At 41.0% G+C, this 13,124-nt stretch overlaps 1 protein-coding gene across 2 annotated transcripts in view; it reads right to left on the reverse strand.

Moving 5' to 3' along the window:
- Nucleotides 1–3,041: 3,041 nt before the first annotated feature.
- The window catches only part of gal3st3 (galactose-3-O-sulfotransferase 3), a 39,191-nt gene continuing 29,108 nt past the window's right edge, over nucleotides 3,042–13,124 (reverse strand). For both annotated transcript variants that reach the window (XM_038730750.1, XM_038730749.1), the window contains exons 2-3: nucleotides 7,380–7,482; nucleotides 3,042–6,969 (exon numbers count right to left, since the gene is read on the reverse strand). In XM_038730750.1, coding sequence (XP_038586678.1) covers nucleotides 5,649–6,969; nucleotides 7,380–7,462 — 1,404 coding nt within the window. In that variant the 5' untranslated portion in view covers nucleotides 7,463–7,482 and the 3' untranslated portion in view covers nucleotides 3,042–5,648. The remainder of the gene's footprint in view (nucleotides 6,970–7,379; nucleotides 7,483–13,124) is intronic.

Below are 13,124 nucleotides of genomic sequence, written 5' to 3' on the forward strand. Positions count from 1 at the left end.
CCCGACACATTTCTGACACATTGCAGACGCCAGCCAGATATCTGGAGGAGTCAGCCGACATCTACATCCAGCCAATGGGAGCAGGCAGCTACTTTTTCTCTGCAAAACACATTTTACTCACCTCCAGCTCTCTCTGTAACAACTACCTGAAAGCTACCTGCATGTGCTTATCCATTCTTTCATTCATATTCTTTGTCTTTATAATAGCTATCTGTATAATAACAACAGCTGTTCCGTGTGTAGTGTTGCGTCATTTCCTGTTTTACATTTCATCTGTGTTTTCTTGACTGGTTTGGAGACCAGTTCGCCTGCCTGCTTTTCAGCAACTAACATCATTTGTTTATCTTTTCACCAGAGAATAAATCTAAATTGACTGTTGCGAAGCAAACAGCGGCAGATCCTTGCTCACAAAGCTGGCTGCCCCTGCCTTGCATCACTACAGAACAAATCGCTCCACATTTGCTTTGTACCGTTTGCTTTGTCGTAGGCTAAAATCAACACTGTGACATAATACCGGTGGTTCACAGAGTAGTAGTATGGGTCGCATTAGCTGGTGAAGCCTTACAACTGTAGGATGTTGCACCGCAACTAAAGCACAACATCACAATACATTTCACAAGCTTTGCAGTTACCTGTCCAATAAGATGAAAGCCAACTCTGTGTCGGTTTTGTCAGTTCCAAAACAAAGTGGAGGTCTCTCCGTGACTGATGTTGACTGTGTTTTCACCCGACATCATCTGATTTTCGTTTGGCCTGATGGGCTTCAGTACATAAAACTTTGTTGTTGTTTTGTATCCCTATGTGGAGTTTGTGTTGGTACACAGTTTTATCATGTGTTGTACTGGGAGTTTGTTGTTTTGTGGTGTTAGTGGGATGCATTTCGTTAGCACATTCAGCTACATTCTGACCCGACACCCTCACATAAGAAGCAGAATAGTGGCGGTTCCAAGCAACAGCAAAAACAAGCGTGTTGTTCATTTCTAAGTGAGGCTACAGCTCATTTAAAATATGCAGTAAAAAAGTGATTTATTGATAAGTGATTTAATTGAGAAACTAAATATAGTCCCTATAAAGTTGGAACTAAGGTGTCTTTAAAATTAGGAATGCCTTTAATTACAGCTGCCACGTTATTCACCGAGTTTCAAACACCGTGGGGAAGTTCCCGGCAAAATAAGAGGAGGATGAGAACCTGGTATGTCTTCTTTCTCTTTCTGCTATTTTATTGTGGTCATTGTTATTATTAGTTACTGTAATTATTAGTTACGCTTATGTTTAGAACCATGATTATATGAAAGACAAGAGTAACAAAAAGAAAGGCAGCAACGATGTTGGAGGAAAAACAGAGAGGTGGCGAGGCAGACTGTCCAGAGGACCACCTCACAGCAGGCGCTGCTATGGAAACAGCAGGTCATAATGACAGACAGGCAGAGGGGTACACAGCATCGTGATTGCTTCAGCCACAGTCAAACACACTGTTTTGCATTTTGTTTTTGTCTCTCTAAGAAGCTATTTGTTCATTCATTTAGGCACACGTACTGGATGGAGATAATTTCAAAAGACTGATTGCAGGCTGAAAAATCTGGTTTGAGTCTTCAGGGAAATAGGAACCATCTAGAATCAGACTCTTAATTGAGCATCTGTTGTTGTGTGTTATAACATTGTTACATAATCAGAATAATTCAAGTTTTTGCATGTTTGAATAAATCTGCATTGAAAAGAGAAATGGCAGAGACAAAATACAGTTCACTCGTAGATGAATTGAAATCATTCGAATTTTATTTGTCACCTTCACCATCCATCATTACAAGGCTTTGGGGCCCCTAGCTCTGATTGTCGTTAGCCATTTGTTCAGAGCCCCGTCACCCATCCAAACTCTTCCACTCAATCACCAAGATGTCAGATCACAGATAAGTCCATAAACAGTGGACAGAAATAATTGATGAGCAGATCAAAGAGGAAATGGAGGAAAATACAGTTAGAGGATTATTAAGTAGACCTATTCCACTTTCACCCAATGTCCGTGAACTGTTTCTATTTTACTAACCTACAACATAAAGACTCAGCATAGACCCAAATATTACTCTGACACCACAAGAAAGAAACCCAGTTTCATTTTCTAGTAAAACGAAAATAAATACAAAAAACAGCTTTGGGATGTCACTCTAATAAAAGGAGGGGCAGCTAATGTGAAGATGATGAGATATTACCGTACTGTTTTTACGTCGCCTCTGGCATTTTCAAAGAATAGCCGACACTTTAGACACGACAGCATGACCATTACTGAAACTCTCTCACAAGAAGCTGAACAGCCTGCAGAACGACTCATACAATCAAAAGAGCACTTAGAGAGACTCACAGCCGTGGAGAAATGGATCATAAATGAACAGTAGAGGGGAAATAAAACAGATTCTTCAGCTGGTTTGCAGTCAGACGCAAACATAGGAGGAAAAACATGTTCAAATACCTATTTTTATTGTACTTTTTAGTGTATTTACCTTTGTCTACAAATGACTGTCAGGAAGTTTGATTTACCACATGAATGCATTTGAGCATCAGTTTATCCCACACTGTATCCAAGGATGGTTAAATCAAGGGCAACTGGACTTGATTGAAGATACTTGAAGACGTTTCGCCTCTCATCCAAGAGGCTTCTTCAGTTCTGAACTTCAGAAATGAATATATATGAGACATTATGAAATAAATGATCATATCAGAAAATACAGACAAAATCTGTAAAACCATGAAATTCTGAAATAATCCAACAAAATGTTAACACTCAGCTCTTTCTTATAAAAGTTATTTCACCCTACTTCGTCTCACAGTAACAGGGTTTATTTCTAGTCATTTTTATTTCATTACAACAGTTTTTATTCCAAAATATCCTTTTTCCAAAGTGTGTTCAGAGTGTTATTCAGACCCAAGCAACAGAAAACTACAGAGCTGCCTTTGACCTGTTTATCTTGGTTGAAATGACTATGGTGAAAAGTGGCATTATGAAACGGTAACAGAAAATGGTGTTGTGAAACCTTGAAAAAAGGACATTTTGATATAGAAACAGTTCAAATAAATATGAACTGCTGAGGTTTATTAGATTGAACTGTATTCACATGATAGTATATTTTATAGGCTTGTTTATTTATTTAATATTGAACACTTTAGGTCTCCATAAATGCGTAAATAGTGACAGACAAACGCATACATTCAGTGTTTTCTTGTTATTTTACAGCAGGTTAAAGCAATTCAGGAGTTTCATTCAAAGACAAAATGCTTTATTTTACATGTAGCAGCTGATTTCAAACTAATTAAAATATAGTTGAAGTTGATCATCAACAAACTGATTCTAAGGATAAGGCTGGTGATCTTCTACATTTTTCCATGAAAAGACCAAAGCCAAAAATAAATGGATCCTACAAACACATATTGGATGTGTAGGGAGAGCCTTTTGCAGCTTCTTCCATTGTGTCATAGACTTCTATTGTCCTAGAAACAAAAGTCATATTTGGATCTTTGAAAAATATAGAACAGCAGCAGCTTTATCCTTCATGGAAACAGTGTTTATGGAGCTTGAAGAAATATTCCACATATCTGAACACATGGTTCAACACAAATACCTGTAAATAAATAAAAACTGCTGTGCAACTCATGCTTTCAAAGCTGAGGTTCCCCGGTAAATTCAGATAAGCACACTTTGAATTCAAATATTCACAACCACTTCATGAAACTGTTTATCATCTGCTGAGGTCTGTTTTCCACCAGCTCCACTTTTTATTCCTGTCTGAGCAGCAGCGGTTTGTGTGTTTTTCATTATTGTAACCTACAGTGCGGCAGACTCCAACCACAAAAGCATTGTGTGGCGGAGCACTTAAGCACTGCTGAACTAAAGATTAATTTTAAAGCGCCTACACTTGTTTCAATGTGCGTTTTTCAGAAGTGGTCTTTGTAGTTTTGCATTATGTAAAACATGTATAAAATCAATTTTTTATATCATTGCCACATGCCTTGTTCCATCTCTGTTGCCTGAAGTGTTACGCTGAACACAAGAGGGTCGACTAACTCGATGGCAAAGAACAGTTTTTATCCAGTGCTTCGTGAAAAATACTAGTTAAAAATACAGTAATGGGACTCTTTCAAGTCCGGATAATAAATAATACACCGTTTTAATAAATCTCACACACATTACATCCTGTTGCCATGCCAACTTGGCTGGCCACGGAAAAAAATACAACATGAAGCAGAGAACCACTTCCTGGCTCACACACTCACACAAATATACACAGACACTCCGCCCCCCAGTTACTTAGAAGGATCCTGCTGATCACTGGTGGAATAAAAGAACATAAATGACACATTAAATATGAGCAGAATGCATTAAAAAGGGATCACAGCTGAGATAAGTGATGACATTTTAAGATCCCGGCCAACCCAGCTGGCTCACCAGCCTGATGCGCTCGCTTTGCCCTACTGTGCTTCCGGGTTCAGAATGAGCAGCTTTTGCCTGGTCCTTCTTAATGGAAATGTAGGTCCGTGTAACCCAAGAACATGAGCCATAGGAGGGCGTTTAGAGGATATGATAAAATATTCAAACACTCCAACCCACAGGCTTCAGGTCTTTGTGATGTCAAGTTGTTTTACATTTTTGTTTGTGCCAATGTGTGCGGCGTGGGGTTGCTGGTATGTTATTAAATCCATGCCTTTCATATAGAACGTAGGTCTGGAGATCTTATTGCAATAACGGCTAGGATTTAAATAAAACCCCTCATCCAGAAACCTTGCCTTCAATGCAAAGTCTCTACGATGCAAGATGTGATCTCAGCTGGAGGTCCAAGGCTGAAGGGACATGCTTTATGTGTGCGTTCAATCTGTATGTGAGTCAAAGCGATAATGGGTGGTCACATTAAGTACCCAGCAGTCTTTAAGTTATCCTCTGGATAAGATCCGCATCGCTTTAGGGTCTGCAGTTTAGAGAAGAAGAAGAAAAGAAGAGTTGTTTATTGTGCTGTTGTATTAATGGCTGGATGTGATCTCAATGTCTGTCTGGCCTCTTATTAGCAGGCTCTTTGGAAGCCTGACAGCTGATCCCTTTATGTCATTATGTCTCTCTTAAGGACTTTAAATGGGATATGTTAGGGAGAGAAGGTGAAACAGAGCTTGAGAAACCGAGAATGAAAGCAAGTAACATGACACTTAACCAGTGTGATACACACAATGCCTACTCTGTGCCTCACAATAGGCCCAATATCGGCACTTCCCTATTGAGTCCTGGTCGCACATAACAGATTTGCTTCAAAGAACCACTTTCACCCATCCACTGTGGCCGGGCGTGCAGAGGTGTGCAATTGAGTCGAGTCCTACTGTAGACTTCTCCCAACCTCGTGTTTGCCAGCCCTGATACTGTTTCACTGACCAGAGAGGGGAGAGATTCAAGATCAAGTCCAAATATGTCAAACCCCCCTTTTTCCTCATTTATTTTGTCACAAACTCTGGGACAGTAGAGAAATTGATTCAAGAACAACGCAGACATTTTCTCAGGAGCATCCTCTCTTTCCACGCCCCCCACCAACCAAGCACCATTGTCTCAAAGGTCAGGATGGGTAGAACAATGCAGTCTGTTGGGCACTCAGTTTCTATTCAAGTTTCTATTTTTCAGTCTATGAGGCCTGGGTCTGTGAGGATTTAGGGCCTAACTTTGTGGTCCGACCTTGAGTTCCTGCAGCAGGCTTTGAGGTGGAGGTGGACCCTGTTCCTGATGCAGGGGCTGCTGGGGGCGGTTGGCTGCGTTGAACTTGCAGATGCCGAGGCAGGACTGCGCGTATTGGCTGCTGGACAGGATGTGACTGCTGTGGAGGCCGGAGCTGGTAGCCTCGACGGTAGCGCAGTGATTGGGAACGTAAGAGCACCCGTGTGTACTGGACCTCTGGCATGATGAGCTTGAGGCAGAGCTCCTGGGCCTGGCTCGAAAACCCACGGCTGAGATTTACTGGGAGGTCATAACCCACAATGTCGACTTTTCCACTAGGCTGCCAGGGGCGTAGATCCTTGTTTTTGATCTGTGCAGCTGAGCGGAGAAGTGGCATCCGCCCACCGAAGCAGCTTCTCATTAGCCTCTCCTGGGCTCGCCGAAGGAGTCGCACCTCCCTTGCCACACAGGCTGGCCCCAGAGCTGACAGCTGGCGCCACAGTGAGGCATTAAAGTGATCGTAGAGACGTGCATCTACGGAATTCCAAGCACGGATCTTAGTAGGAAGTCCTGGTGTCAGACTCCGCTTTGAGCTTGGCGTACGCATGTTGAGTTTAACATACAGAATGTCATCCAGATCCCAGGAGAGGAGATGGCGAAGGAGGACCAGCGACTCATCAAAATACTCAGCAATCATCACTAGGGAGAAAACTCGCTCCACCTCTGCCAGAAAAGCCCGTGCATATGCCACATCTGTTGCTGGGCGATCCTTGTCTCCACCCAAGTCAAACGTCAAGGTGTTGCGTGCATACATGGAGTCCTTTTCATCTGGTCGGTAGTAGCGCCAGGGCTCCTCTAAGAAAGCCTCAAGCGAGCCATTGGGGACCCTCTTGAAGCTCTGACAGTACTGGTTGTAGTAACTGAACAAAGACTCAAACATGGAGCCGGGCTCTCTCAGGATTGTGATATATATTGTGTCGTTGGGCATCAGACGCTGCAGTTCTGCCTTGTTGAAGCGCATGTGGCTGGTGATGATGTTCGGGGGTAGCGTGTGTGGGTGGACAAAGTGAGAGGTGAAGGTGCGTGGGTAGCAGAACTGATGGCTGCAGGTCTGCACAGGCAACGCCACCGTGAGGTTGTTGCGCTCTGCGAAGCGGAAAAGCAGGTTCTGCATGGTGGTACTGGCCGTTTTGTGGGTCTTGAGGAAGGCCACATTGGTGTGCTTAGGTTTCAGGCCAGGGGAAGGGTGTGAGCGGAGAGCAGGACAACCGAGGTGGAAGGCCTCCATGGTCCTGCAGAAAGAAAAGGAAAGTGCAATAATGTATTTGAAGCTCCTTTAGCTCCAGAAAACAATAGTGAAACAGTGAAAAGTGGAGAGACAAGAGACAGAACAACAATAATGTTCAATGAATGGAGACAATAAAGACAGAAATGGGGAAAAGGTTTTATCTACAAAACATTTAGTTGAAAAGGGTACGAGAACAGAATACAGGGCTGTCAAAGATCTGTAACAACTCTAGGCAGTGCATCTTCACTCCATATCTGGGTGTTTTGATTAGCCAATTCTTCTATTAATTTCAATTTAAAAGAAAAATACATTGTCAGATTTTTCATAGTAATTAGCACCATTTGGACTTACAGAGAGATCGAGGGTATATAATGTGAGTGTTTGCATATGTGTGGGAGTGTCTCAATCACTCACCAGCTCAAGTGGCCCCCATGATGCAGCAGAAGACTGACAGTGCTGATGGCGACGAAGAACAGGAATATCTTCTTCTGCGACATATCTCTCTGCTTCACTGGGACTGTGGGAGACAGGGAAGAAGAGTGAGCTGAATAGAGAACATAAGTAAAGGTAGAGTAGGAAAGCAGGAGAACGAGGGCAGGTGGAAGTGTAATGAGAACGCGATGAGGTGGAAGAGGAAGGTTCAGAGGGAGAAAAGATGAAAGGAAGCAGAAATGAGGACTGGAAGGACAGGAAGAAGAAAACGAAGAAGAAGAGGGAAGAGAGAAAGCAGCCAAGAGGAAGAGATGGACACGGTGAGGAGGATTTATTCAGCAAATAATGGCTAGGTTCCATTAGCAGGAGAGCGTAGTGAGGCTTGGCTTTTGTCACTCTGTAATAATACAGTGAGTGATACCTTCATTAACTTCCACAGCTGTAATAGTCACATTGATGGTTACACCCTTTTATGTTCTCTTGGCTCAAATTGTGGGCAGATGGCCCCACACATTAGGTCCTGTCAGTAATGAGGGACATGCATATGTGAAAAACAACATTACTTCACGGTGAGAGCGCTCTGTGACAGAAACTCCCTGTATCACTTGACCCGCACCGCCAAAACCCTACGACAGCAATGGAACCTGGGAAGGAGTCCAAGCCTCTCTCGACGTTATCCCACTTGCATAACAATAGCCGATGTCTCTCTTCTTGATTACACTGTCCTGTTACCGTCCACACACATGCCAACAGTGATGAAAGCCAGCTCACGTTACTCAAAGCAAGCGGTATTTTACACTGCACATGCCATTTGGTGGATGCTTTTATCTAAATCATGGATGGAGGAGCATGTGTGCATCAATTTTGAGCAGCAATGACCCCAGTGGGAAACTACAGACCATGGCAGTATTACTGCCACCCACTCAATGATCATTAAGGGTTTGCTGCACAGACAGATTTTGGTACGAGAAACAAATAAGCATTAAATCTGGCCAAACATACTGGTATTTAGATTTTGATTCATGTAATTTGCTTTCAAATAAAACGGAACTGTATCATTTATTTTTTTGAAGCAATTATTATAATTTTCTTTAAAAACATTTAAAAAAAATGTAATTCTGGCCAGCAGGAATGGTTGATGAATAGAAAGACAACACAGTGTCACCCTTCTGTGCAAACTACAAACCTCATAAAAAGGCACAAGAAGGGACATCATTTCATGTGCAAATTAAACATTAAAATCAAGATATGTTTTTCAGGTAGTAATTAAACATTCAGTGCAGAATTGACTGCTGACCGAATTGTTGGATTAAGAGAGAATTGTGAAAAAACAGCTGCGATTGTACTGCTTGGGTGGCTGGGCTCAGTATGTGCGTAAATACACACACGTGCACAAAAGCGCTAAGCCTACTCTGATCCTAAACAGGCACTAATGCTCTCACACTAATTAATGCACAGATTGTTGTAGACACAGTTTGGTTGGTTTTTGGCTAGTTAATCTTTGTCTATGTGAATGCAGCATGTCCTCTGCCCAAGTGATGGCCCAATTATCGGACCACGGCTGTATCTTATATTTTCCGTTTTTTTACTTTTTACATGAAGAGTCAGTCAGGCATAGGTATAGACAGTGCAGACACACTATGGCCCGTACTGTACAGCGGCCTGTGACGAGCAAGCAGGACTTGGTCGGTTACATAATACACATGCAAATATCTTCATCAAAGAACAGGAGATTCCTACTTGTCCTTCTGCCACTGTATTTCAAGTGTTATCACGCTTTAAATGCCGATAGCAGAAGGAGGTAGCCACCATATTGATGTTAGGGGGATGGTTGACAATGACCATGCCAACAAGAGATTGGGGCAACTATGTAGCAGTTTTTTGGGGGTTTTTTTGGGAACTGAGATAATTATATCCTATCTGTGGTATTTTATCTGCTGGGTTATATTTTATCTAGGGTAAAAGTTGCACAAAATATATTGTAGTGTGGGATAACTGCTGTAGTGCAGAATGTTAGTGGTCTGATGGGCGCACATATATTTTATAGTTGTCAATTCCTTTGTTTTTAGCTAGGATGACCAACATTGTATTGGTGTGAGGAATCCAGTGTATAGGTTCACTGTTGTGTGTGTGTTATATTGTATGTTTATGTTATATTTTCCTTTATTCTGTGTTGTGTTAATATGCCTGCTGCAGCACAAATTGCCCTTTTCAGACAATTAATAAATTATTGATTGATTGATATATAAACCCTTAAATGTGCATATCCCCCTTTGTCGTGGTGTCAGTCAGTAGTTTTACCCACAAAAGTCTTTAGCAAGCAAAGTATTAAAAAATTAGATTACACATAATGAAAATAGTTTATATGTATATACATGTGTGTATCTTTTTTTCTTTAGTAGGCTATTTTCATGTCACAAAGCTACATATGCACTGATGATTGCTGGGTAATATGTGTATGGCTGGCCAATCTTAAGTTTCTATTTTGTCATGTGACAAGACCACAAGACTTTATCTTGGTTGAAACCGGGTGAAATGCAAAATCTGACAAGTATAGCCTACTAACGGAGCACGCGTACAAGCTAGCAGTCATTCCATTCAAACAAAAAAGTTGTTTCAAGAAGAGACAGGAGATTAAAGGACAGGAGGAGAGGGTTGCAAAGCTCCCACATAACATTATTTTGGAATTTGTACTAAAGACACTGTCAAAGATTTTGCTCAATGCAAAGTTTGTCAGATGCCATTTAAATAGGTGAGTACAAGTGTTTTTCATTTGGTGTGGCTGCAATGCCGCTGTTTTAAAGGCTCTTTCATCACCCATCATTTCAGTGGCAGGTTGCCGCCGAGCACCTGTTGGATATTGTGGATGTGCTTTTGGGTATTAAACCGTGTGTGCGTCGTAGCTGGCCTGCTTTTGGGAAATTGTGTTGTTTGTTAGTAGGCCACTTTTCTTTCTTATTTACTATGTCTGGCTTCTCTGTTGAAGAGGAATGTGGTTGCTGTGATTCAGGAGGAAAAAGTCTGCATCATTTCAGCTCAGTGCTTCCCATGCACTCAGCTGTTTCCTGACGTGTCAGGATTTTGACAATGACAGCACCTTACAACTTTCTCTTTGACTTCTGTACTTTGCAAATACAAATGTCTAGGTGACACTGTCTGACTCTACAGCAGCACAGCAGCGAAAGCGCATCCACACAGAAAGGCTGGCCTGTTGTTACTACCTTATGCTACTGTAGGCGTTCATTTTGCTATCTTCCAAATTGCAAAGACAGGCAGCACAAACAATGATGTAGAATCCATTAAACCACTATACCACAATTATTTTTATCATTGTCCGACCAACATTCCCCAAAGCAGGGGTCGGCAACCTATGACACGCGTGCCAGCGTGGGCAGGCAGAGACATTTTCAGTGGCACGTGAGAAAGCAAACTCAATCCTACAATATTGACATATGCCTCTACATTGTTTAATATTAGGGTTAGGTTAACCCTAATCCTTAAGTTAGTGAAAAAACAGATGATCAACCACCATGATGAATTAATTTTGACATTATTATTAGGGTTGTCAAAATGATAGAAATACAACGCCTTATGAAGGATTATGATCCGCGACCACTGTCTGTGTGTCTGTGAGACTGGGCCAAACTAAAACATTCAATTTTGAGGGGGGATATGAGCGGCCCCTCCCAACTTGGACTGAATCTCGTTTGTACTGTAATCTGATTGGCTTAACGGCGCCGAGCAAAGGAGTATAGCCTACTTTCCATCCGGTTTGTGTGACAAGTGCAGCAGAGACAGAAAATATGGTAAAAAAGATCAATTTAGTAGAAAAAATGTTGGCACATGACACATTTGTAACTATTTTTTTTTTTGACTGTACACATGACATGTTGGTAGTTAGCAGTATACTGTGACTTAAATGTTCCAGCCCTGATCTTGTTCAGTGCAGTGGTGACTTGCTAAGGAGGAGGCAGGTGTCATCCTAAAGTTTCTTGAAGGTCTTCAATACCACAAAAACGCTATTAGTATTTTTAATAAACATTGTTGTGGCATTGTTATTGCAAATGAACAGTGAAAAAAAGGTAATGAATGTATGGGAAATAAAGATATTTAGCTAAATAAGTTTGTTTATTATAATTTATGCACTCATCTACCAAAATCTATTTGAATTAAAATATTTTAAATGCTTATCACGGCAAATATATGTCGATATATGTGATTTATTTCGATTCATTATATTAATTAATTACAAAACTACAAACAATAATTAACTTTTTTAACCACTTGACAGCCCTATTTATTATATGTCTATTATTATTATTAACAAGGTCAAACTTCAAATAAAACCTGACTATCAGTGCATAAATTAAAAATAAATGACATGTGGCACACTGGATTTCTTCATCTTTGTATATTGACACTGATTGAAAAAGTTGCCGACCCCTGCCCCAAAGATATTTAATACAATGACATAAAAAGACAACGAAACACAGAGAACACCAGTGACACTTCAAGTTTTTTGGTAGTTTGCTTGAAAACTCAATTAAAGGGTTAATCAATTGCTACTTTCCTTACGCTTGACTAATGGTTTGTGTATTCTGACGTACGAGTTAGTTATTACTTTGCACCAGCTGTTAACAGGGAAGCTGGAAACACCAGTGTCAAGACATCGGCACAAGAAACAGGAAAGTCATCTCCTGTAGGCAATACAACCAATTGTCCTTATATTTCAAACTAATGTCAGCATGTGAGATAGCTCCTCCAGCAAGCCCTTGAAAAGACAGAGTTTGGTTGTAAGGGCACTTCTTCTACAGTGTGTCCTTTTTGCTGTATATATAGCATGCCAAAATCACTTTCCGCCACATAGGCTTTGAGAGAAGGTTCGGGCAAGATTCAGCACATCTGCGTCTGAAAACAGCTCACAGCGCTTTTAGGGTTCTTTCGTTCTCTTTAATAAATAAAATGTTCTTTGTAAAAAATAAAAAAAAGGCTTCCTCTCTCCCTTACATTGTTCCTGTTTTGTCTGAACACAGTCTGAGAAGTTGGAGATACTTGAGTTCATATTTTTATCCCTTCAGCAGAAGCCACTTGTTTCCACAAAAAACAACTTCCAGCCACTTGAGAGTTGCCTGAGCTGGATAATCCACCGCATTAAATATGACACCTTAATTTTGTTCTGCCTCAGTTTCTGTTTTATTTCTTTTTCACCATGCCCGAGTCGAGTGTTTTCATATCTGTGCCCTCGTCACATCATCCCCTGCTTACTCGTAATCACTCTGCCAGGACGTTATCTCTGTCACATCCCTTTTGTATTTAGCAAGGACTGGGGCAGCAGCTTGGATTTTATAAACAACAAAGAAACCCCTAAAGGTATGTTCAGACTGAAGTGAATATTGGAGTTGGCGTGATAATATATATATATATATATATACATACAGTATATAAATATGAGCAAAAGGGAAATTCACTCTAGGTGGCCCAAATCTGTGTGAAAATTGTGCTTATACAGAAGCTGTAGGACTCTAATTCAAGAATGTGAAGAGACAAGAGAAATAAAGAGAGGATCTGGATGAAAATAGCGACTGTGTATTGGCTATTTGTGACAAATAAACATGGTCTGTAAAAACAATCCAGTCACAATCTCACAGACAAAGAAAGAAGAAAACAAGACAAAGAGTCTACATGCATGTAAGGCTAATTATGTCCAGCATTCATTGTATAATGATA

This window comes from Micropterus salmoides, unplaced genomic scaffold (genome assembly GCF_014851395.1).
Source record: "Micropterus salmoides isolate LMB-PRFRI ecotype aquatic unplaced genomic scaffold, ASM1485139v1 Ms_hic_scaffold_2, whole genome shotgun sequence".
Classification (NCBI taxonomy): Eukaryota; Metazoa; Chordata; class Actinopteri; order Centrarchiformes; family Centrarchidae; genus Micropterus; species Micropterus salmoides.